A 26,062-nucleotide genomic window follows, 5' to 3' on the forward strand; every position below is an offset into this window, starting at 1 on the left:
GATTTAAAAACAATTTGCACTCATGTATGCAAGACTTTTTTTTTTTATTTATTTTTTAAACAAGTGAAAGTGTTCCCTTAATCATGTTCCTCTACTCAAGATGTCCGTTCTCTGAAAAAAAAACCTTCATGATCCTCTAGTTTCCCTAGAATATCCTTTATCCGGTCTCCATTTACCGCCACCCTAGTTTCAGTTATAAAGACAGTAAATGGATAGAGCTATGATAGAGCTATCTTCCCAATTCATGCCACGCAGGCTGCTGGCTAAGAGGCATGTCCTCACTACTAATTACATTCCATGTATCCAAATGCAGGCTTCTGAAAACATTGACAAAAAACAGTGGACTTAATCACGCTTTAAGATAATCATATATGTGAAATGTTGTGCCTTATAATATAACTGAAGGTTTTATACTTCAATATGTCCACGTTCTTTTACCCCAGGACAGCAGGGTGTCCCTTTAGGAGCTTTCACGCCTGGGTGAATTTGCAGATTCATATAAAAGGGCAGTGCCCCACTCGTTTTAGGAAACCCGATACAGAAAAGAAATTAAAATAAGTCTGGCCACCGAAATCCTCTCCCAGAAACAGTGGGGTCTATTTATTAATGCATGGCAATAGGGTTGCAAATATCATCTACCGCCATGATTTACTGTTAAAATCTCACTGAGGCAGCAGAGAGATCCTCCGTTGCCTCGGTGAGACTTGTCTGGAGCAGTAAGAAGTAACTCAACGCTTCCCAGGCCCCTCTCAAGGGATATCCGCAGGCGTGAACCAGACTTGGGCTTTCAGTTCCACTTAGTGAACAAAAAAGACAAAAAAAAAATATATAAATCTAAAAAAAAAATAAAAAAAATAGTAAAATTTGCACCATTGAAAAACATCAAAAGTATTTGCTTTTTTTATCTTCATCCAGAGATTCAGATAACAGGAGGATTGTGGCAGCACATTTTGAATCGGCTTCAACATTCTCTTGGCAATACTCGGAGAATCTCATCAGCAGTAGGGCTTTCTGCGGGTGACAGTAGTGCCATCACTGACTGTGACCCCTTGATGTATAGAAACATCTCTGGAGAAAACACCCGACGGAAGAGATTTCCACAATCTAATAAATAGACCTCTTCTTGTAGTAAGTAGAACACAGCAGCTTTCCACTGAAAGCTGTAAAATGCGGATAGATAGTACTAGTACGTTGAGTACCTCTGCAGATAGATAGTACGTCATGTATCTGCCACATCACAATAGTCACCTCCCAGTGACGTCCACATTGCAATATTTTCTTGCCCAAATTTCTGTTTATGAGCTTTGTAATCTATATCTGCAGTCCCATATACACAGAATGATTTTATTTTACCTTCTGCTTGATCCAAGTCGGCTTGTGGGGCCTTGCTCACAACAGCGTACACTGGTTCTGTATCTACAAAATAAATGCAAAATGCATCGTCAAAACAAGTATGTTCGGATGGATAAAAGCTGCACAGATGCTGTATGAAGTAGTCAAAGAATGCAAAAGAAATCTACCATTGATATTGTCATTCATTATTGCAAGGAGACGACCAACACATTATATGATCATAATGGAAACTAAAGCGGTTGCAGTTTATTAACGGCTTACAACAAATAATGTGTAAATAGGTTTCCTAATCAACGCAATGGGAGATTCTGGATTAAAGTTAAATGAGAGACAAATTGGGGCATTTATAAAAACTTTTCCACAGGTACCAGTGAAAAGATGCTGTAAACTACAGTAACCTCACGTCTGCTTTCATTGTATAAACTGTAGCAGAAAAATGACAGGTCTTTATAAGCGTGACCTATTATAGGGCTTATTACATAGGAGATTAAAAGGGAGTTTAGACCAGTGTATACATACACACACATACCAAGAGAGATTATAAAATGTAAGAGTATGTAAGCAATAATGTATGCACACATATACCCCAGTACAAATATAGCTAGATACACACACCCCTACTAGGATAAAGAATCATTGATTTCCCCAGTAACCCATGGCACAGATGGAAGGTATATTGTTAAATGCAAAGAAGCTATTTTTCTGGGCAACACAGTGCCTTTCAACTAGGGCGTTTCTCAATTTTCCCACCGAGAAACAGCATATACCAATAGCTTTCTCACAACGTTTAGAGAACTGCTTGAATAGATTCACTAGAATGTCTTCATGCACAAATGTCGCATAGCCGATTTGCAATGTGTAACATTCTTTATAAATCCCTTACCAATAGAATCAATGCTTAGCTCAGGATTTGTATGTGTTTCTTCCAAAATTGTCTGCTCTTTGTCAAGACTTATTCCTTCATCTGGGTCAAAAGAGGAGATTGTACTTGAAGAGGACTGTATAGAAACTGGAATCCTTGGATTTTCCAGAAGGGCATTTTGTCCAAGAATCTCAAGCGAGTCGTTATAATCGTCCACAGAGCGTGGATATAGAACCGGTACGGACTCCTCAGACGTATGTCGGTCAACAAATTCACCGTCTAAGTCATTTGGATGTACAGGTTCTAGGATGCCAAATTCATCAGTTTCTCTTACGAGGTAGGGCTCTGGTTTTGGAGATGGTGGTTTCTGCAGAACGTGCTCCGAAAATCTCACTTGTTTTAGCCTGTCTACTGAGCCTTCAGATATTGTAGCTTCTTCGTCAAATAAATCGTTCTGTGCAGCTTCGAGAATCGGGGAACCGGGCAAAACTATTTTGTTTGGCTCCACGTTGTGAGGTATTCTTATGCTTTCCGAGTCCGTAGAGCTAGAACTCGACCTACGTTTCAAAATGCCTCGTCTGCTCGTCCCATTGATGGAGTCCTCTCGGTTGAGTGGAGAGTTAGACCGCTGCGGGCCCTGCCCATTCATATAAAATGTTCTTGGTTTTGGTACCGGATGTTGTACATCATGCTTTGGTAACCTGCCGTCCTCGGCCTTCTGTGAAATGCGCCTGCTTTCTGTTAATTCTGGATAAGGTAATTTCACACCGTATTTAACTATGGACGATATGATGTCTGAAAGAGACATGTAAATAAAGGGCAAGGGTGAAACAAAAGTCATCATGCATGACTTAAAAGCAATGCATTGAGAGCGTGTAGAATAGGGGAGAAAAGGAGGAAAGAGGATTTCCAAATAATTAAAAATCAGACAGAATTTTTTGTTTTCATTTTTATTGGTTTCTAGAGAAGTGATTATACAGGATTACAATTTGGAAAAGAGAAGCAATGTAAATTGATTTGACAGTGGAAACATACATTATACAGACAGAAAAAGTCAAACATAGTTTAAAAGCAGGTTATTCATATCAGTAATTATAGCCGAGAGTCAGAATTCTGTTCCATATAATAGCCACAAGACTGAACGTTTCAGATTGAAATCTAGAGAATTCTAGAGCCTCAAAAGGAGATCTTTATGACAACTTGAGCCAACAGTCATCGGTAAACCTAGGGGGAGGGTTTCTAGTGCCTGGTAACCCCCCTCCATGCTGTATAATTGAGGTGGCTGGACCCTGCCCCCGCTTCACACGGCTCTGCTTGAAAATGGAGAGCTGCGTGCACCTAACAGTAGTCCACGCAGCGTTGCCCATGGATATTATGGGGATAGGACGAGTTGGAGAGCAGCCAAGCACTGTCTAATATTATAGCCACACCCCCATGCATGCTGGTCACGTCCACTGGTGGCACAGTGTGGAAACCCCCCTCTACAAATCCTGCGTTTGCCCCCGAGTCAATCCCACTGAATGGGTTTCAGAGGTAGGTTTATAAACATACAACAAATTGCATGGAAATTGAATGCAGAATATAATATTACACCGTCTTTTGTTGCTATATCACCTAAAGTGGTGAACAATTTTACTCAATACTCCATCATCATTAGTCATTTATAAGGCACCACTGATTCCGTAGTGCCGGACAATCATCTTACAGATACAACAAACATGAGTAATACATATAGACAGATACAGATAATAATAGGGACATGAATAGAATTAAGCACAATAGCGACTCTATGGATGGTCATAAATAATAGCATGAGGCAGCAGAGGATTCAGCTTAAGCTATAACAAGGACGTGCGAGGGAGGCAGACATGAGACATAGGAGGAGTTTACAGTAGTCAAGGTGGGAAAGGAGTTCACAGAGCGAGGAGGTGTAGACAGAAAAGAGTAGAGGGCCAAGAACAGAGCCTTGGGGAACACCAAGTGAGAGAGGAAAAGAAAGGAAGAAGGACATTGAAGGAGTGATCTGAGAGGTAGGAGGCAAATCAGGAGGAGAGGGCATTGTCACAAAGGCCAAAGGAGAGAAGTGCATCAAGGAGAAGAGAGTGGTTAGTGTAAAACATGGTGGAGAGGTCAAGGAGTAGGACAGTGACAGAAAGATGCCAATACAAACAACAACAACAATGGCATTGGAAGCAGGTCAGCAAAGAGGTAGGTGTGAGTGAAGAGGTGATAAAGTAAGTGAAGAACAAGAATAGTAAGTGAGAGGTGCGGAGGCAGAAATGAGGTAAGACATCAGCGATGAGGACATTGGCAAATAAAACAAGGAAATATTGCAGTGGTGATGTGACACAAACGGTAAAAACAATGGCAACAAAGTAAAACAATGGCAAAAGAGAACAGCGGCAGGAGAGTGGCGACGAGACACCGGCAGCAGTGTAATGGTGAGAATGTATAGGGCGGGTAGAACGGCAGATATGAAATCCAACAGTGGTCCTTAAGACAATGGCAGTAACAGAGTGTGGAGGCATCAGCGAGACATGTGGTCATCAAGTACGTGGACAGCGGAAGGAGAGCGCGATAGGTTAGGAGTCAGAGCAGGAATTGAGCAGCTGATTGGACAAGTACCACCTCTGTCCACCACATCTGCCCAGCCATCCATACTGAATGCTACGCCCCCCAACCTGATCACATTTGGGGTATGAATATCGTGACAGTCCAGCCCAGTCGGTACTATCAAGAGCCAAGATGCTTTACATAGCGCTTCTGTGCTTTATTGTTCCTTCCAAGCTGCATTCAAAAGGAGCTTGAAAAAGGCATAGTACCCACAAACATTTTACCCAAACGTTAGATGAACCAAATATAGAACTAGGATTCTTATTTATCATTTCAGGAAATGTCCGTGTGTACAGAAGCGCTTCTACTTCAGGGATCAATGATCCCTATTCCAACAGGTATTAAACTACACTGAATGCAACCCAACCGGAACACATCTTGTGTGCAGAGCCAGTGTGTACACACCTTGAGCTATTTGAAGTGGATGGAACTAAACCCAGACAGAGCATGAAAACTTCAGTTACAATGTAGCTAAAAAACCACCATTACAACAAAATAAAACAAACATTTTATATACATACAGACTTTGCTGTAAACTCCTATGTCTAAAACACACACACACACACACACACACACACACACACACACGCACCACATACAGTATATTATATTGTATTTATATTTAGAATCCCAACTAGGAATCTAATGATTTAACTTTCATATGATGTCACCTTTAGCCAAATATCTAAGACCATCCCTACAAAAAGAATCGCCTGGTATCTGAACACATATTTTAGCACAGTGATGAGAAGGAGAGAACACAGGAAAGAACGGAAAATGTAATCAAAACAGCTGGGAAAGCTTTCACTAACTTCCAGCGAGTTCCATGTAAATAAGTGTAAATGCAGAAGACCTTGCATTCCTCCTGTCTACATTTTAAAACAAACACAGTAGAACACAGAGATTAAGGGGTTTATTTATCTTTCTTTTTTTTTTTTTTTTTTTGTAGCATTAAAGCTGGTGAAAACGGCTGTTTTCATTGGCGAAAGACCCTTATGGTTTCTCTGAACTTTTAAATTAAATCCAATCACTAAACCTGTTGTCGCCGAATAGCGCGGTCCCTACATGGGGCAGCAAAATCAGTTTATTTATCAAGTGGTAAAAATCTGCACTCGTCTTGTAATAACCCAATCCCCGATTGGCGTTCAGCACTCCTTACCTGAGGAGTCAGCCGCGCCAGAGAGGACGATCCAGCGCACTAAACACATTGCACATGTGCGGACTTATCGCCATGCAGGCGCAATGACAGAACGACAGAAGTGAAGTCTTTTACCGCCACGTTAAGCAATCTGTGAGACACCTCAGGGGAGGTCAGTCTTCATAGAGACAGACACTTTTAGGCAATGCTGTGGCGGCAAGGCTTACTTAATAAATTGCTCCGAAATCAAATATTTGAAGAAAAGGGCAATTCTACAGCCAGACCAACTACTATGGCACTCAGTAGCCTTGTACTCAGAGAAATAAATACGCCACTTTAAAGAACCCCTCAACATGGCAGCAAAACTGTTGTGTTTAGTCAGTAATAAGGTAACAGAACTGTATATATAGAGCAGACACTTTTGCCAGGATGATATGAATGCAGCTGTGGCTGCTGTGTTGGCCCGTTCCCGTGGGATGCAACAATTTCCATACATGCGATAGAAGGGGGAATAAATTGTAAAGAGGCTTTATGAATTTTCAAGGAAAACATACATATTTTTATCCAATGCAAGAACCCGAACTCTAATCAGCCAACTCATCGGACAATATTTGAAGGGCATCTTCCATTAAAAACCATCATTCCTCCCAGAGAGTCTGTTCAATTTGGTATTTTCATAGCATTAACTGCTCCCCCAGTCTACCCCATTCCCAATGTATAGCAGCAAGGTAGAGTGCAGGACTTCGGATCTTCTTTGTGCTATTTTTTCTTCATATGTGCTACATATGATAACGCACTATAGTCTAGTACAGGTCATTGTACCCCCATAGCTGGTCATTCCATACAGAGAGTTAACAACTTCCTAGTCTTTGGGGTGGCAGAGACGACCTCTGTATAACTCCCCCCTCCATGGCAGTCCTGGCTCCCTCAGTCAACAGCAGCAGGTGGAAGCACACGTTGATCCAGATTACTGCTGTCTATGATCAGAATGAGACTGTAGGAGTAGCGGATAGTACTATGAAGGAGGGTACTCCCTCTGGTCCCACAGTCAGTCGCTGTACTCTTATAACAGCACAGTGCTATGCACTTCTATCAGGAGTCATTGGCTGTGGAGCAGTTTGATTTTTAGATGTTCTTTTTAATATTAAATTAACTATGTGTTTCTGAATTAAGGAATTAAGAGCCTCTAATGCTTGGAGCTCCAATTCAGTTTCTTTACAAAAAAAAAACTAAAAACATTGTGCAGAAAAATAAGGTTGAAAGACAAGGTTCTCTTACCCGGTTTTGTTTCCTCCTGTCCGTTCACTTGCACAGCTAGGGCATTCGGATCCGGTGTAACATTATCAAGGTCCCTTTCATCTTCTAACTCTCCAGAATTGAACGGATTTTTTCTTTGCTAATGAACAAAAATAAAAAACAAAAATATATTAAGGATTGGCCACTTCTCTTAATACAGCAAAAACAAACTACTGGACAGAAAATTACTGAATCTGTGCTATTGTCTGTAAAAAAAAAAAAATGTGGAAGAGCGAGTTCGTTGATCATTAGAAAAAAAACAAAAACAAAAACAACAGTAAAAAGGGGTTCACAACAAATTGTTCTTATATTTTATGCACAGCGTTAGGGTTAGCAGATTAAAAAAAAAAAGTAGCTCTAGTTGTGCAGCAGACGTCTGCTACAGCGAAAGAGTCAGCAACAACTATTGGAAGAGAATGGGTGTAAGAAGTGAAAGCCCAAACTAAATGGGTTGTCTGGATTCTTCTGCAGACCACTAAATGGTTTCAAACAGCTTTAGAGGGTTCTTGATTTCCAGCAAAAGGCTGCAGAAAAACAATGACTTGCAAATGATCTTAGAAAATAGGGGAGGCCAGTTCCCTTACACATAGTTGTTAGGCCTGCAAAATAGACATATGTAAAGAGAGAGAAAGAAAACTCCAGACTCCCTACTAGCAACTCCATAGATAACCATATTTTTATTTTATCTACAGTGTATGCCAATAGCAATTCTTGTGGGACGGTATTAAACAGCTTCAGTGCTTTCACTGTAAAGAACCCTCTTTTCTTCCAACCTCAAGGGGCAACCTTGTGACCTCTGCAAGCCAGGACCTTTTACATAACAGCCTACCAGAGAATTCTCTGTATGAGCCTCCAATGAAGGACTTTTTTTTTTTTTTTTACTACCAATATCCCCCATTAACAGAAGGAAAGGGTCTCGTCAAACAGCCCCACACCCACAATGCAGACTTCAAACTTTGAACCTTTCAAAAACTATGCTGTCTAGAGAATTTAGCGCTGCTTTTGCAATTGAAGTTTTGAAGTCTGTCTTTCAGGACCTGTGAGGGTTTACCAGGGGGGAAGGGTGGCTCAGTTCACTTGTTGGGTGGTAAAGTCAAAGTAAACACAGCAAAATATTTAAACAAAACAAAAAAAGTCTACACAGTAAAAAAAGATAAAACAATACAGGACAGATGAGAATGTACTATAACAGATTACCTTGGCAGGCGACGCCGTGCCATTCTTCAGAATGCCCTTGTCTGTGCCAGGGGATTGGAAGCTCACTTTTTTTGAACTAATTGAGAGAGTAAATTAAACATTAGGATATAGTAAACCGTAAACACATTGACTGCAAGTACAGCATGTAATGAGTCCCTGTAGGCAGAAACAATACCCTTATATATGCATTTTCTGCCTTTATTGCACTATACAGAGCTGAAGAACATTATGCGGTCTACTAGTCTCTACCGGCTCTGCTTATAGCAGCATCGATTGTGTTCCGGCTATAAAGAAGCTGATCCAGGCTTTTAAGCAAATTGTCAATTCTTAAAAAGCCTGTAAATCTTAATACTGTCATCTGAAAGATTGATTTGCCGCTGCGTTGCATGAGCAGCATGTAAGAATGGAGCATGCAGTGATTTCATAAGATACCTACAGCAAACACAACCAGCAAACAGTCACATGACATACGTCTTTTGTGAGCTTGGCGTGGCAAGTTTATTCTTGGGAGGACAAATGTGAACCGAGTGTTTACCAGTGACTCAGTGTCAATGTGATCCAAGTCAGGCCGAGAGTGTAACCCCTGTCCGACTGCTGCGGTTAGCGGGGCTTCCATTATCTGCCCCCCTCAAACTACTTCCCTTTGGATCTACTCTGGCAACTTCCATATTTCTTCAGCTGGCCCCCCCCGATTTCGTTTTTGCCCAGACAAACTGGATTTTTGGCAAGGATAAGCTTTAACTTGGAAAGAGTATTTTCATAAATGCCACATTGATTCTGTACAAACACAATTTATGCAAACCGAGTGGTGGGGGGGGGGGGGTTCCTAGTGCCTGGAAACCCCCCTCCAAGCCTGGGGCACTGTATAATTTAGGTGGCTTCACACAGCTCTGCTTGAAAAGGGAGAGCTTTGTGTAGTGCACGCAGCATTGCCCATGTATATTATGGGGATAGGAAGAGTTGGAGCGCAACCAAGCACTGTAATATAGCCACGCCCCCATGCATGCTGGTCACGCCCACTGGCGGCGTGGTGTGGAACCCCCCCCACTACAAATCCTGTGTTTGCCCCTGTTATGGACATCTAAATGTAGACGTATATTGGCATATATGCCCTTAGTCCATCTATATTCACCAGTGAAAGCAGCGTGATCGTTACAACCTCAGATTCATCTCTAGGTGTGAATACAGATAGAGGGGATAAATCGATCAAACCTTCTAAACGGCAAAAGTGAAGCCCAGGTTCCAGCTATCATTTATCTAGTACAGAGATGGGGAACATGAAGTTACTAGAAAGGCGGAGGAGTGGCCCTCCAGCCTTCAAAAGGGGCCACACAGAGGAAAGAGGAAGAGCACACCCTCCCCTTGCCCCTCCCAGGTATGCAGCGTGACCTTACTGCGCTGAGCAGAGGTCGTCACGTGATGCAGAAGTGCGAAGGTTCGATAGGCCGCCTGTTCTAGAAAAGGATAGCTAGAATCTGATTGGTTGCTGTGGGCAACACCTCCACTTTTCCTTTTTATACGTTTCGATGCACCTGCCCCCGAGTCTTCTAAAAGCCCAGACTGCACCAAAAGCAGAAAAAGGGACAGATATGGGGGTGTTCAGAACTTACAAAAGCCCCGGTCTGTACAGACACTGAGTTTACCATAGAGATCAATGGTTACATCTCTGAACGCTGCTTCCACCACTCAGTGAAAATAGACCCATTGTAACAGGAGGCAGCTAACCTGACTAAGGAAAACGTCGTATTGGAGGAGTATTTTGGACCGTTTGTTTGTACATTGCTCTCAGTTCAATATAAATCACCATATGCGTCATCAAACCAAAATATTATCTTATAACACATTGAATCCTCATAATATGATGGAAAAACACAACAAATCCATTATTCCCATTTCTAGATCTCCGTTACCCCTTCAACATTTTAATTACCATTTCATACCCAACGTGCTTTTTCTGAAATACATTTTTAACATCTCAAATAGACAAATTAAAATCGTTCTTTTATTCATCACTGGGATACCTTATACGCGTTTCGCCACATTCACTGGTCACCTAAACACAGTGAAGGCGACCTAGCAACCAGACTTGGGCTTTCAGCCACACAAATGTAAAAAATAAATAAATTAAAATAAAAATGGTTTATAGATAAAATATATTTTAAAAATAAAAAGTAAAATAAAAAACTGCTTTATTCAAGGACTGATTTTTATAGGTTATCTCAATCTCAAGGTGGCCATAACAGAACAGGTAATGCCGTGATACATATACAGCCGGCAATAGCATTGCCACCGGTGCTACCACCCCCATTTTTGCCAGCAATGGGGCTTTTTGACCTCTGATAAATCGTTCCATGTACCTGTGATTAGTTTCCACCTTGTCTGGCTGTAGATCCTCATCTTCATCCGGCATTTCCATGACGCCATAAAGCTCTGGAGGAATAAAAATGTCTTTGTTGACAGATTTCACCGAGCGCCTCTTTGATTTCTCCTTACTCATCTCACTTATCTCGGCTAAAAATACAAAAAAGTCACAGTTAATCTCCGTTTCCTGGAGAAGTTGTTGGGGAGGGAAATACTAGGGCATCGCATTCAGTGCCTACTCATTCTGCCTGGGAGATCGTCACATTAAAGGGGTCCAGTTACCAAAAGGATGCGGTTGAGAAGATTTGCCTGTCGCAGCATAGGCAAACCAGGGGGGGGGGGGTTCCCTGGTGCCTGGAAACCCCCCCCCCCCCCTCTAAGCCTGGGGCACTGTATAATTGAGATGGCTGGACCCTGTCCCCGCTTCACACGGCTCTGCTTGAAAAGGGAGAGCTGTGTGCACCTAACAGTAGTGCACGCAGCATTACCCATGTATATTATGGGGATAGGAAGAGTTGGAGAGCAGCCAAGCACTGTCTAATATTATAGCCACGCCCCCATGCATGCTGGTCACGCCCACTGGCGGCGTGGTGTGGTAACCTCCCTCTACAAATCCTGCGTTTGCCCCTGCGCAGCGTTAGAAAATTTTCAGCCGCACAATCAATGAAAAGGTCGACGGGCAGCCCAGCGATGACCATCTCTCCGGCGATATTGGCTGGTAGTAATAAGAGTATTACTGCTCGCCAGGCCAGTCTGGGATCAATCTACGCATGCGTGGGCAGACTGGCCAGCTCGGGCATGCGCACTGGTAGCCTGGACTTGGATTTCCAGATGTAATTAGAAATAAAGATAGATGGATATAATTTCATGCAAATAAAAAATGCCGTATTGTAATAAAGTAATTTGCCATTGCGGACCCTCGGCTATTGCCATCCTGTAACGTTGACAGCGCTGCTCATGTTAAATAGACGAAGCTTTGCCGGCGGAGGCCCGTGGCGAAGGCTACCGCTGACGATAACCCTTACCGGCCCAAGGGCTTTGATAAACAGGGAGAAGCCCTAAATTTAAGGCTCACCTCCCTTTGATAAATAGAACCCAAATGATGAAGTCTTTAAAATCATATTCGCAAAAACAGAAATATATGAAAATTTGAGACCTGTCACTCTCATACACCTTTAAAATACATTATTATGTATACAGAGGAGATTAAAAAAATAAAAAATTATCTAAAAATTGATAACACTATTTCCAAGTAAAGTGATAGGTTGAAAATTGGAACAGCCCAGAAAATGTGTGAAACGCAACAGGACTTTTTCATTGGTGCGGTTTTGCCAAAAATGTAACTTGTATCTGGATGAAACTGCCAGAAAAATCAGAGTAATGCAAAATAATATATATATATTTAAGTGTTAACAACAAAAACAATAAACCTTTGTGGAACAAACCTCTCACATAATACAGTGCTCTTTAGGATAGATGCTGCCTTGGTAGCTGCCCTGGGTAGCATTTAATAATAGTTTACAACAAATACCACCCCCACCAGCCATTATTTTTAATGGAAAATCAAATGTTGGTAAAGTTCAAATAGCAGCAAAAGGTTAAAACAACAAAGCATGCCAAAACACCACACTAAACACGCTACACAGAGCAGCCCCAGGCATCTTCCTTGTTTACATAAAATGAATATATTGCTTATAGTTGTACTATGGAATTATTCATGTTTAAAGATCTGTTTAAAAAAAGGGACAAAGCGAATTACAGAAAACTTACCCGTTCCTGGAAGGTGGATCACACACATCCCCCAACAAAGAACCAGTCTCAATAATAAATCTGTCTTCATCAAGAGACCTTCCGACTCCCCCAGGGTAACCATAACTTACTTTTTTAGTCATTTATCTATAGTTAAGTGATGTGTTTTTATTAACCCCCAAGAATGCTAGATTGCCGATTCCCAAAACAAAACATGTTAATAAAAACAATAATATTCTGGGGGATTTTTTTTTTTTTAAACAACAACATTCATACGATCATTAAAAAGTACATAAACTGAACGTTTGTTATTCTTTCACTTCTCCAAGACTAAGAATGTGCAGTGTTTAGTTTTGCAATAACAAATAGTCATGTATGTGCCTATGCGACAATATCCATGCAATAATCCGTGTAAACTAGCAACAATATAGAAAATACAAGACTCTAAAAATGCAGGAACTGCAATATAAGACATTATCTGCTGAGGGCGTCTCCGGCTTATAACAGATGACACACTGTCTACAGTAAAAAGCATTCTATCTTTCCATCAAATAAGGTGTACTGGTCTTCTCCCTCTCCTCCCTGAATACAATCCCTGTAAGGCCTAGCGTCAAATTTGTGCGTTACCTTTTAGCACTAGTAAAATGCACGACAACAGGTCTGAAAAAGGAATCTATGGTTTCCAATGACCCCATACCCACTTGCAATTTTCTGCACGCTGTCTGTTCCATTTAATGCATTTAACTCAATTTACACACAGCGAGGTCAATGGAGAGTCCACTCAGCTGTCGAAAGAGTGAAAACTCAAACTAATACCCGCACGACACACGGATCTGCCATGCGGTTTCAATGGCACTGGAATCTGTGATCTTAAGAGCAAATCAAAATCGAGCGCATGAGAATAAGGCCTAAACCAATGGCACAATACATACATTGTACTTATCGGAGAGCTGCGACCTACCTATAGTGGATGGTTTTTTCCGTTTCCTAATAGACGCCCTGACGAGGTCAGCTCCATGAATCTTGTCGTTATGTCTTTTTGATTTTGCTTCGTAAAACCATTGACCACTTTTATACTTCAGCTCATTTTCATCGTCGACCACATTCTGTAGGTGACTGCAGAGCAAAGAGAACACAATGACACACACTTCACGCGAGTTGTACTTCGACGGGGATTCAGGTACAAAATGAAGTGAGAAACGTAAAAATGTCATTTGCATTTGTATAACTATAATTAGCAACTATATAACAAGAATCTCATTCTCCCAAAAAGTAGTTTCTCAGCGGACAGTAATGTTACCCCAAAAAGGACAGAAGTACAACAACTAGTTTAATGGAACTCAGTGGTACATTACTTTATTAGTAAATAATATTAAAGAACAGATAGATATAAACCAGACATAGGACCGTACAGTTTACAGTAAGGCTGGGTACACACTATACAAAATTTCTAACTAAGCAATACCGTTAACGATTTCACCAACGACTGAAAGTCCCGATCAACATGTCGATTCCTGTGTACACACTATACACGTTTTACAAGATTTACCGTCAGATCTGTGCTCTTCATCTGTCATAACCATAAGCTGAAAAGATCCCGACTCTGCACACTGTATAGAGATCTATGGACACTGCCGCTCCTGAGTGCGTACACACTGCAGAATTGGAACGACATTGTTCCATTGTTGAGTAAGATTTTTAGTTCGGTGTAAAAATAAAATTAACACGATACAATGTGCTTTAGATTAGAACGTTAACCATTCATCGTTGGAACGTACACACTAATGTGATATCATGCCGAACAGTTGTTTATCGTTTGATTGGCCTGATAATTACACTGGGTACACACTACAGAGTTTTCAGCCGAAAATATAACACTTCCTCCCCCCATCCACACACACAAAAACAATGCACAATGCAGTCAAAACCAAGATAACACTGCCTCTAGCAAAAAATAATTTGTTTTGTTTTAATAACAATTGTCACAGGGCTAATTAAAATGCAATTGGTTAGTCAAAACATGACGCTATTCAGCGAGAGAGACAATAATACAGCACTTTCTGTATAATAGTGTGTGCCAACATAAATAAATGCTTGGAATGACTTTTTCAAAGCCACAGTGGTCAGGCTCAAACATATTAAACTGCTAGAATCATACTTGCCAACTCTCCCGCAACGTCCAGGAGACACTCGAATTCCGGGTAGGTCTCCTGGATTCCCGGGAGAGCCGAGTATCCCGCATCTGCCCACTTCCTCCTAGTGAAGTTGGCAGATTTTGAGCATCCATTGGCCTGGCCTCCATGGTAGAACGACACTTTTGCTTCATTGCATCACGGGGTTGGGCCAAAGTGATATGATTTGCCGAGCCCTACCTCCTCACACCCAACTCCCCCCCCCCCCCCAAGACTCCGGATGCCACCCTGGAAAGGTTGGCAACTATGTCTAGAATGCGTTCTCTCCCGCCACATGCACAGAAATCACTATGGAGGTGCTACCAGCCAAGTTAGTGCTAAAGGAACTCAACTCCCAGTGTATACTAATATTTTGGCCAATGAACACTAAGACAGACATGAAGCAAATTACAATGAAAAAAAAAAAAAGTTTCAGTTAATAATGTTGTTGTGGATCTGAATAATTTGTCATTAAGTTTATTTGCCCAGATATAAAATTGTGTGATTAGATAACAACCAGTTATAACTGTAGTAAAGAAAAAAAATTGGAATTATGAGTTGATCAACCATTTATTTTCTAGCAATCTCATGCCGGTATATAGATTTAGTGGGACGGACTTTTTACAGAAACTTTTGCAGTCAACTTTGATTGACATTGTTGTTGTTCTCTATAGGAAAGAGTTAGTCAATAATCCATAGAAACCAGACATAAACATTGATCTATCTTGTTTAAGTTAGACAGTGACTACAAATGTCTAATAAGGAAGAGAGTTGCTGGGTGCTGAATGCACACTGCCAGATGGTAAGTTGTGTTCCTGACCTAAGAGATCACAAAGGAATAATATGGGGACAACCCACAACTTTACAGCTCTAAACAATGTGTCCTAGGTCATATATGTAAATATGAAGGAAGCAAAATACTGAATTTTTGCACATGACTCCCCAGAATTATTATTAACTCCCGAACACCCAGACATTTTGGTAGATTGGTTTTCATAATTAAAATGCAAAGTCTGATCATGCATCTCCCACTCCTCACTTTAGCAGACATCTCACCGATTTTAGGGAGATTCAAGTCTGTGCGAGGTGTCTCCGGATCGTCCACAGAGATGCATTGTGCCGGGAGATTTTAGTTAAATCTCTGCTCATTCCCCACCCCCCTCGCAGCCTGTACAGGTGCGCAGAAAAATAAGCAGAGATTCCTACTGTAACGGCCAGCAATGTGCAAAGTGCGCAGCCGGCAGCGCAGTGATGTCCACGTGCCATATCACCAGGATGTGACTGTCCCAATGGTTCATAATCTGTACCCAACACTAAGGAGGAACCCAGCAGCTGTGGCTAAAGGCAAAATAATGTTGTATTGTCAATACCCCTTCCCCTAACTTGTAGATGGTCTGTGACCTCACAATTCTTCAGCTTATAGATGCAGGCAGAGGCCATTATATTCTGAATATTTAATACAAAAGGGAGAATTCAAAGTAACGTGCTGCGCAATGTTGCATTGCCAAAGAGTGTCCCGGCGACCGTTTCGGAGACACCCCAGGGCACATAGTCGAGAACTGAATCTGCCTTAAATAGTGTCGTCCAACAAGATGTGATAGGGGCGCAGACTCGTGCCGGTAACTCAAGATGCCCCCAACCACCTTTGAATTTCTGGTGTGAAAGCCAGAGTTCCCCTTTAATTACACACCCAGGCTCTATAAAACTCAATGGGGTGGTTGCGTTTTCTTAAAAGTGTTTGTCCGTCAATTATGATAAGACCAGGGTGTTTAACCGCAAATCTAGAATTTTCAGAGAGAGAAAAAGAAGTCTCTCTATGACACCGTGTTCCGCATATTATAGTATCCAATTACTTTCCAGATTAAAGGGGTTCTCTGCCTAAAAGTATAAATGACTTTGTACTGCCTACTGGTAAGTCATACGATTTCACCTACAGCTAGTAGTACATAGTTCATTCTAGAAATTAGGTTTAAATTATTATAGTAACTACAATATAAAGACAGGTAGTTGGACAAAACAACTAATAAAATATTACATTAGTAGTTGGCAGTAGACAACAGCTTTGTAAAGTCACAGACATTAAAATAAACTACATGTATGTGTAGACATGGAGAACATTACAGCCTATTAAAGCTCAGGATCAACCGGTTATGGGTCACACAGTTTGTTTTGGTAAGGGGACATTTCATGGTGTATAACCAAAATCTCAGTAAAAAAAATTCTGGAGTGACCTGTGCGCTTCTTTATACGGACATTGAGGTTTGCCATTTATTCTATATTTACCTGCAGCTGCACCTGTTTAATTCAACTTTAACAACATTTTACTATTATGACAATATTTGTCAATTATTTTTATCATCTTTAACATTTTTTTTTTATGTTCGCCAAGTGTGCTCGGCCAACGTTTACACGCCCCTTCCCCCCCCCGTACCCCCTCCCTAGGTGCAGGTGGGCGTAAGTGCACGAATCACACTAGTCTGCATAGGTGTGCGCCCACTTCTGGGCATGTGATGTAACACAGGACACGCAATCTGCCAAACACCCCACTTTGCATTGGCCCCTTTGGTAAAATAATCAACATTGTCCACATTTGGAGGCAGTTTTGAAAATTTAAGCTCATTTCTACAGCATTTAATTTAGGTAACAAATGGAAACATTTGCAGCCATGCAGCCCGCACATGAGCCATCTGCAGTACAGTCATGCAGCCCGCACATGAGCCATCTGCAGTACAGTCATGCAGCCCGCACATGAGCCATCTGCAGTACAGTCATGCAGCCCGCACATGAGCCAACTGCAGTGCAGCCATGCAGCCCGCACGTGAGCCAACTGCAGTACAGTCATGCAGCCCGCACATGAGCCATCTGCAGTACAGTCATGCAGCCCGCACATGAGCCAACTGCAGTGCAGCCATGCAGCCCGCACGTGAGCCAACTGCAGTACAGTCATGCAGCCCGCACATGAGCCATCTGCAGTGCAGCCATGCAGCCCACACATGAGCCAACTGCAGTGCAGCCATGCAGCCCGCACATGAGCCAGCTGCAGTGCAGCCATGCAGCCCGCACATGAGCCAGCTGCAGTGCAGCCATGCAGCCCGCACATGAGCCAACTGCAGTACAGCCATGCAGCACGCACATGAGCCAACTGCAGGACAGCCATGCAGCACGCACATGAGCCAACTGCAGTACAGCCATGCAGCACGCACGTGAGCCAACTGCAGTGCAGCCATGCAGCACGCACGAGCCAACTGCAGTGCAGCCATGCAGCCCGCACGTGAGCCAACTGCAGTGCAGCCATGCAGCACGCACGTGAGCCAACTGCAGTGCAGCCATGCAGCACGCACGTGAGCCATCTGCAGTACAGCCATGCAGCACGCACATGAGCCAACTGCAGTACAGCCATGAAGCCCGCACGTGAGCCAACTGCAGTACAGCCATGCAGCCCGCACGTGAGCCAACTGCAGTGCAGCCATGCAGCCCGCACGTGAGCCAACTGCAGTACAGCCATGCAGCACGCACATGAGCCAACTGCAGTGCAGCCATGCAGCACGCACATGAGCCAACTGCAGTACAGCCATGCAGCACGCACATGAGCCAACTGCAGTACAGCCATGCAGCACGCACATGAGCCAACTGCAGGACAGCCATGCAGCACGCACATGAGCCAACTGCAGTACAGCCATGCAGCACGCACGTGAGCCAACTGCAGTGCAGCCATGCAGCACGCACGAGCCAACTGCAGTGCAGCCATGCAGCCCGCACGTGAGCCAACTGCAGTGCAGCCATGCAGCACGCACGTGAGCCAACTGCAGTGCAGCCATGCAGCCCGCACGCGAGCCAACTGCAGTACAGCCATGCAGCACGCACGAACCAACTGCAGTGCAGCCATGCAGCACGCACATGAGCCAACTGCTGTACAGCCATGCAGCACGCACATGAGCCAACTGCTGTACAGCCATGCAGCACGCACATGAGCCAACTGCTGTGCAGCCATGCCGCACGCACATGAGCCAACTGCAGTGCAGCCATGCCGCACGCACATGAACCAGTTGCAGTGCAGCCATGCCGCACGCACATGAACCAGTTGCAGTGCAGCCATGCCGCACGCACATGAACCAGTTGCAGTGCAGCCATGCCGCACGCACATGAACCCGTTGCAGTGCAGCCATGCAGCACGCATATGAACCAGCTGCAGTGCAGCCATGCAGCACGCACGTGAGCCAATCGCAGTGCAGCCATGCAGCACGCACGTGAGCCAATCGCAGTGCAGCCATGCAGCATGTGTATTTCACGTGTGGTGGTTTTAAATATTTGGTCAAACAACCCAAGTATCGCACCCTTGTTTATAGTCTGTACAAACCACTGGGGTAGGAGAACTAGTGGACAGTTATAGCTTTACACTCAAATCCATAAACAGATTCCATCAACACAAGATTGTAGCATAACCCTCCTACAATTTTTGCTAAACAGACCACTTTATCTTACCAGCTTTACTAGTATTTGTTTATTAGACGTCATCCAGGCGTTTTCATTGCAACGGACACAATTACAACCAAAGAGCAGGTCGGGTGTCGTATCCCAAGACGACTTCAAATAAAACCTCTGCCTGATGATATAAATACGCGACTAAAAAGCAGAGAATAAAAACTTGCAACAAAAAAAAAGCTGTGCATTTAGCTAAAGTTACAGGAGGGTGTTTACAGTACAAACCACTTCCTGAAAGTGGAGCAAACAATCTTCATGGGGTGGTTTGTTGGTTACTACAGTAATAAAGCAGTCATCCAACCATAAACCAGCTACAATCTACATATACATACATTTCTGCAGACCATCCAGGGAACAGTACGGCTCAGCGAGCTATCCCCGTGGGTTTATCATTAGATCATCACAGCGTTGAACCTGCGCCTTCCATATTCTGAAGACTGAAGGCAAAATACCAGAGATAAGGAGATTTTAGCGGATCAGCCGAGGCAATCTGCATGTCAAGTGACTTCTTAGCTCACATGATGGATTAATACCCAGGAATGTGCTGGCAGGTTTACGTAGCTGTGAGAATTAGGCGATTAGAAACGGATAGAATGTGTCATTCCGTTAAAGTGCCGAGACACACGCTGTGACGATGACAATCTGGTGACACCTGGAGAGGGATTTACCCAAGGACACTGGCAAACAACCAATGTATCCTCTTCAGACTGGATTAACTAGTAAATGATAAATTAAATAGGCCAGACTTCAGCACCCGTGGACCTTCAGCTACTGAGGAACTACAAGTCCCAGCTTACTCTGGCAGGCTGGAAAAATTATATATATATATATATATATATATATATATATATATATATATATATATATATATATATATATATATATATATATATATATATATATATATATATATATAGTACCCCCTACCCTAGAATATAACTTCTCAGCAGTTGTGGGACCATAGAAAAGAACAAGGCCGGGAGTTCAGAGATTCCTCTTGATATTTTTAAATTTTACTGTGGTTGGTACATTACAATATAATACACCAGTTTATTTATTTATTTTTTACCTTTTTTTTTTTTTTATATACTAAAAAAAACTAAAAGCCAAAAACTTGGACCTTCAGTTCCACCGTCCACGCGCAAACCCACGAGCCGTCCCACGCGTGCGCATACCTGTAGAGACAGGCCCAGCAAATCTGGGCAGCACCGTGACACAGTGGTTAGCATTGCATCCTTGCAGCACCGAGGCCATAGTTGGAATCCAACCTGGTCCCTTATCTGAGTGGACTTTCCAAGTTCTCCCTGCATTTGAGTGAGTCAGAGAATACCGTATCCCAACCGCACTAAGAGCAAGCTTGTTCCGGAACAGACCGAAGCCACGAGATTGAAGAACTTGGTTGCCGAGATAGACTTTATATTAGAGATGCTCACTGACCCCCGTGAACTGGTTTTGGTTTTGGATCTGGATTAGCTTCGTGTTTTGTTTTTGGTAAAACTGCCCTTGTGTGTTTTTGTTTTGGATTTTTTAGAAAAAAATCCTAAAATGCGCTAAAATCACATAATTTTGCTCATTTTTTGTTCCTACATTATTAACCTCAATAACACTAATTTCAAGTCAATTGCAGTCTATTTAGACCACCTCACATATCACAATATTATTTTCATACACTTTCAAACAAAGACTGCAGCGACCTGGCTGGATGGTAAGCGACAGACCAATGACTCAAACACACAGCAGTTCCTAGCACATCTAGGACACATCGGCACATAGCAGTGGCAGAAAAGATAAATGGCGGTCTGCCCTCCCTCCAACCGTCCGTCCGTGATGTTGGATCTTTAAAAGGAATTCAAAACTCCCGAGATCCAACAGCGTCACAATGACGTTTTGCCTCGTTTCCAATTCCGAGGGCGCGCGCGCAGTACCAAGCCGACTCAGCACTCGGATCCCCTAAGTTCAGGTGTGTTCGGTTCTCGAGGAACTGAGCCTGAGCATCTCTACTTTATATACACTGATCTCTGCATTCTAGATGTATCAATAGGATTATGCTGGAGATTGGAACACGAGAAGATCTTCAATAGATAACGCCACGTATGACATTGCTCAGATTCCCCATAACCTGGAAATATGTAGAGAAACGAGTTTCTCTTTGCGTGTGTTTTGATACAAGATTTATAGAAAAACAAAAGCAAAATAAACCAAAGACGTACAGACCCTCCTTGTAACCAGCACTGAGCAGCGGTAGTGAATCCCTAGAAATACACATCAGGGACATACATACAATGCAGAGGTCAGGATCAGTCTGTGGTACAGGAACCGGGAATGTGAATAAAGAACGATACACATTGCATTAGACATCGGATGAAATGAGGCATTACATCTATATTACCACCAGGAAGCTGGTTGAACTCAACAAGCTCTGTCCTTTAAAACAAGCAATGCTTGTATTATTTTAACCCACCGAACGCCAAGTCTGTGTTGAGATATTCCCCAGCTTGCTTGCTGCAGTCCCAGGAAGTAGAATGTGCAGATTATAAGTGTTCCCACGCGAATCTCAGCTACATGTATCATGCGGCATGCCATGCACTGTGGGGATGTGGCGCCCACATATAGTGCACACACATTTGCCAACTTTTCAAAAATAATTTCAGGGAGATTCTGCAAAGACTTAGGGGCACATTTATCAATATTAACATAAAGTGAAAAATAGTTTTCAATCCTTATCGCAATGATAAGGATTGAACTATTTCTCACATTTATGTACAACCCTGCACAGAAACAGCAGTTCTGAAAAACTGCTGTTTCTGTGATAAAAAATAAATAAAAATCATACTTACCCCGTCTCTTCGGAACGCGCTGTCTCCGGATCTCCTCCTCTTCACTCTTCTTTCAGCAATTGCGCATGTGCACTGCACATGCGCACAAACATCTTGCTCGATCTTTGCAACTATAGTTGCAGAGAGTGAGCGGTGATTGACAGGGAGGGATCATGTGATCCCTCCACACATGTGCTGTCCAGCTCTGCTCTTCGGAGCAGAGCTGACAGCACTGAGATTATTCATTTATGATAATGTACGCCAGCTTCAGACAAGTTCCCGAAAAAAAAACTATTTTTCGGAACTTGTTAGATTGCAAGAGGGAGCAGTCACCATACTATTGAATGGTGACTGCTCCCCAAAACGAAGCAGAATGCAAAGCAGCAGATATCCACGATATCTGCTGCGATGCACCTTTAATAAATATGCGGGGGACACATCGGGGCATGGATTGTACTTTAAGTGCACGATAGTGCACCATCACAATTTGTTAAATATGCCCCTTAGTCGCACTGACAAAAGGGGCCGTGTCCTGCTCTGCCAAAGGGGCATATCTAGTGCCACCCAAGGGCTTGCCCAGCACCACCAGCTGGTATCTACAGTACTGTGAGCACATTGCCCACAGAAGAGGTTGGTGTATAGGTGTCACACCGACGGAGGCTGTAAGAGCAGCAGGGCTGAAGGGAAGATTATTTTTGTTTTATTGTAAAGGTTCTAATGTCAGTGCCGCAGGGACATTACCAGTGTACAGCTGGATACAGCCACATGTAGAAGCAAACCGGCCCGATCGCTTGATAAACTGTTCAACTATCAAAAATCTCTTACATTTTTCATTTCCTCACTAGATATTTATCTTATTCGGTCTCTGTTTCTTTATCACAGTTCTATAAGCCATCAATCATTATCTACAACTCTCACATAAACTGCCTTATAAAACCATTTTATTACTCATTCCTCCACCGATGAGTCTTAGGGCTAGATTTACTAAGCTGCGGGTTTGAAAAAGTGGGGATGTTGCCTATAGCAACCAATCAGATTATAGCTTACATTTATTTAGTACCTTCTACAAAATGATAGCTAGAATCCGATTGGTTGCTATAGGCAACATCCCCACTTTTTCAAACCCACGTAGCTTAGTAAATCTAGCCCTTAGTCTGCTTGCTTCCCCCCATACTGTCCCTTTGCTTTATTTCTCCCCCGCTGTGGTTCAACTTATTACTCCATTAATTTCTTCAGTTATACGTTTGATCCCTCATTACAGATTACCCCTCATCCCTCGTTAGCTCTCCTCAGGTTCCATCCCCTGCTAATGTCTTTCTCCAATACTGCTTTCTATACTCTGCTTCACCCATTCTTGCATACTTTTAGGCACTGAAGTCCGGGAGATCGCGGACAAGGGGCTTGACTGGGGGTGGGGCGTGGGCAATCGCGTCATTTTGGCCCCACCCCCTGCGTCAAAAATTATGTTTTGATGCAGGGGCTGGGGCCAAATTGACGCGATTCACCGCTAATCGCATTATTTTGGCCAGGTATTTGCCGGATGCGGGAGAATTGCCTGCACTCCCGGATTTCGGGAGTCTCCCGGACATTCCGGAAGTCTCCCGGACATTCCGGAAGAGTTGGCAAGTATGCCTTCACCCTTAGCTGTCTCTTCTCTCCCAATGATTCCCCTCCACCTCCCACGAACATGTTTTAACGTACCATTTGATTTGGTTTTCTAAACATTCTAAAAATTACAATCAACTATGGAACGATGTCGGACAAATGTGGAAGTGTGTACACACTCACAACCAGCAGTGCAGGCAGATCTCTGTAAAATGTGCAGAGTCATCACTTTTTCAGCAGATGGTTATGACAGATGAAGAGCACAGATCTGAAGGTAAATCGTGTAGGTGTGTACACATAAATCTGCATGATCATCGGGACTTTCAGTCGTTGGTGAAATCGTTACAGATATCACATCTGAAGATTGCACAGGAGGGAACCTAGCTTAGGTGCAAAGCGGAATCCACGGGTAAAATATAGCAGCCTAGGCAGATCTCATGATCCCGCTGCCATGCCAGGAGTGCTGCCCGCTATCACCGCAATGAAGCACATGGCATAACTGTGGATAAAGTGTTTTACTTAAGTTACAGTAGTCCAAAGGCAAACGGCTTCTAATGCAGTAACTTCCCCTGCAGCGGTTCAACAGTGATAGAAACAGGGCATCAGAGATTACCACTAATATTCCATTTCTGACTTTTAACATTAAATCTACACAGTGTCCTCTATTTTCTTATACCCACATCTGTTCCAACAAAGATGATATAGGGCGTCCTAGCCACACTAGATACTGTTAGTGGTCAGAGCTTTGTTTCTGAACGCAGGATCTTAAAACAACTGCACACAAATGTAGAATATAACTAAGACAGCAGAGATTAACCTGCAGAAAATCTGCAACCTTTTTCCTTACCAAGAACCCTTGGCAAAAAGCAGCACCTTACGGCTAAACGTTTAGCAATATTCAATAAATATATATCGGAGGTTGTAAATCTACATCTCATGGAATAAGAATCAGGTTGTGATTTTGTATATGGATTTAATTAATCCTTCTTTTGGGATCAACCCACTCAAAACACTATAGAAAAACTCCCCTCGGAATAACGGCATAAAACACTAATACTTAGATGACAAAATGTTTATCTTCCTGAAAATTAATCAGATCCAGCCCTAAAGCAATATGACATTTATCAACCGTATACATCCCAGAGCTATTTATTGCATTTTAACTTAGAAATAATCTCTTACCGAACGCGCTGCTCCTCAGCCTTCTTCAGCTCAGCGTCTCTGTGCAGAACTTTCAGGATCGCCTCCTGCTCTGCTTCCGTTAAGAAGCCGAGATCAATCATTTTGTCTTTCAAAAAAAACAATCAATAGCAGTGATGGTATAAAACTCAATCAGGCCAGACAGAAATGTATTCTGGCAGACAGGCTCTCTGGGGGGGGGATGATGGCTCAGCGAGGGGCAGTTCCGGTGTCGTCCTGACTTTGGGCTTGTTAGCAGAATTACTTTTGGTCAGCAGAAACTTAGGAAGGTCCCATATTCCCCGTTATTCCTGGTCACATGCTCTCATTGTCCGCATCCGCAGATGACTGGCTGGTTCAGCTGGGCACAAACATACCGGATAACATCACCTGTAGAGAGAGAGAGTCCGTTATGAGCTGCCTGATACGCTTATTGGACCAAACATCGCTGCTAACAAAGTTTATTTGTTGATCCAAGTCAGTGACTTGAGGATTGACATTTTCAGAAATATGGCAACAGTTAGTAAGCAACTTTTAAATTATCTATTTTTTTTTATTATAAAAACAGCCCACACAGTTTAATAATTTCTACATCATGTAACAGATATTTAGTTTCATTATTCTTCAATAGTTTCTCTTACTCCATTTGTTACTAGTTCATACCAAACTTATTTGTACAACTACCGTGAGGACTTCCCTGCCATGTAAAACAGGAGAAAGAGAAACTTCGTACAAGGACATTGACAGACAATACTCACGGCTTCAAGAAACTAAGAATCTGCATCGCTCTTTACTTTGAATGCTACATGCCTGTACCACGTATGATTCTATAAAACTTAGTGAAGCATTTCCCAAACCCAGTCCCCATTGTCACCTAACAGTACATGTTTTCCATATCCCCTTGCTGGAGCACAGGTGTAATCATTACTGACGGATACATTGTAACACATCCACAGGTGGTATAATTAGGCCACCTGGAAAACCTGCACTGTCAGGGGGCCATGAGGACTGGGTTTGGAGAACCTTGCCCTAGTGCTTCTCCAGTTCCCAAAGCCTCTGACCTCTTACACCTGCACCTTGTCTGGCCCTGTGCCTGCAATATGTTTATTCTGACACCTTAGTTGCAAAAGGCAGGGCCAGAATTCTTGTAAGAATTACACTCTGGAACTAACCTGCGCCACAAGTTTCACATTTTTATTGCATGAGAGCAGCAGAGAAGAGGATTGCAGTGAACCGAAAA

General features: G+C 42.8%; 1 protein-coding gene across 10 annotated transcripts in view; it reads right to left on the minus strand.

The window, feature by feature from the left end:
- SYTL2 (synaptotagmin like 2) overlaps positions 1 to 26,062 on the minus strand; it is a 76,976-nt gene that overhangs the window by 27,252 nt on the left and 23,662 nt on the right. For 7 of the 10 annotated variants that reach the window (XM_075198658.1, XM_075198663.1, XM_075198662.1 and 4 more), the window contains 7 exons: positions 24,826 to 25,212; positions 13,531 to 13,685; positions 10,817 to 10,970; positions 8,460 to 8,535; positions 7,245 to 7,362; positions 2,237 to 3,010; positions 1,354 to 1,416 (listed from right to left, as the gene is read on the minus strand). In XM_075198658.1, coding sequence (XP_075054759.1) covers positions 1,354 to 1,416; positions 2,237 to 3,010; positions 7,245 to 7,362; positions 8,460 to 8,535; positions 10,817 to 10,970; positions 13,531 to 13,685; positions 24,826 to 24,926 — 1,441 coding nt within the window. In that variant the 5' untranslated portion in view covers positions 24,927 to 25,212. The remainder of the gene's footprint in view (positions 1 to 1,353; positions 1,417 to 2,236; positions 3,011 to 7,244; positions 7,363 to 8,459; positions 8,536 to 10,816; positions 10,971 to 13,530; positions 13,686 to 24,825; positions 25,213 to 26,062) is intronic. The other 3 variants (XM_075198665.1, XM_075198668.1, XM_075198661.1) reach the window with 2 other exon arrangements.

This window comes from Mixophyes fleayi, chromosome 2 (genome assembly GCF_038048845.1).
Source record: "Mixophyes fleayi isolate aMixFle1 chromosome 2, aMixFle1.hap1, whole genome shotgun sequence".
NCBI classification, from domain to species: domain Eukaryota; kingdom Metazoa; phylum Chordata; class Amphibia; order Anura; family Limnodynastidae; genus Mixophyes; species Mixophyes fleayi.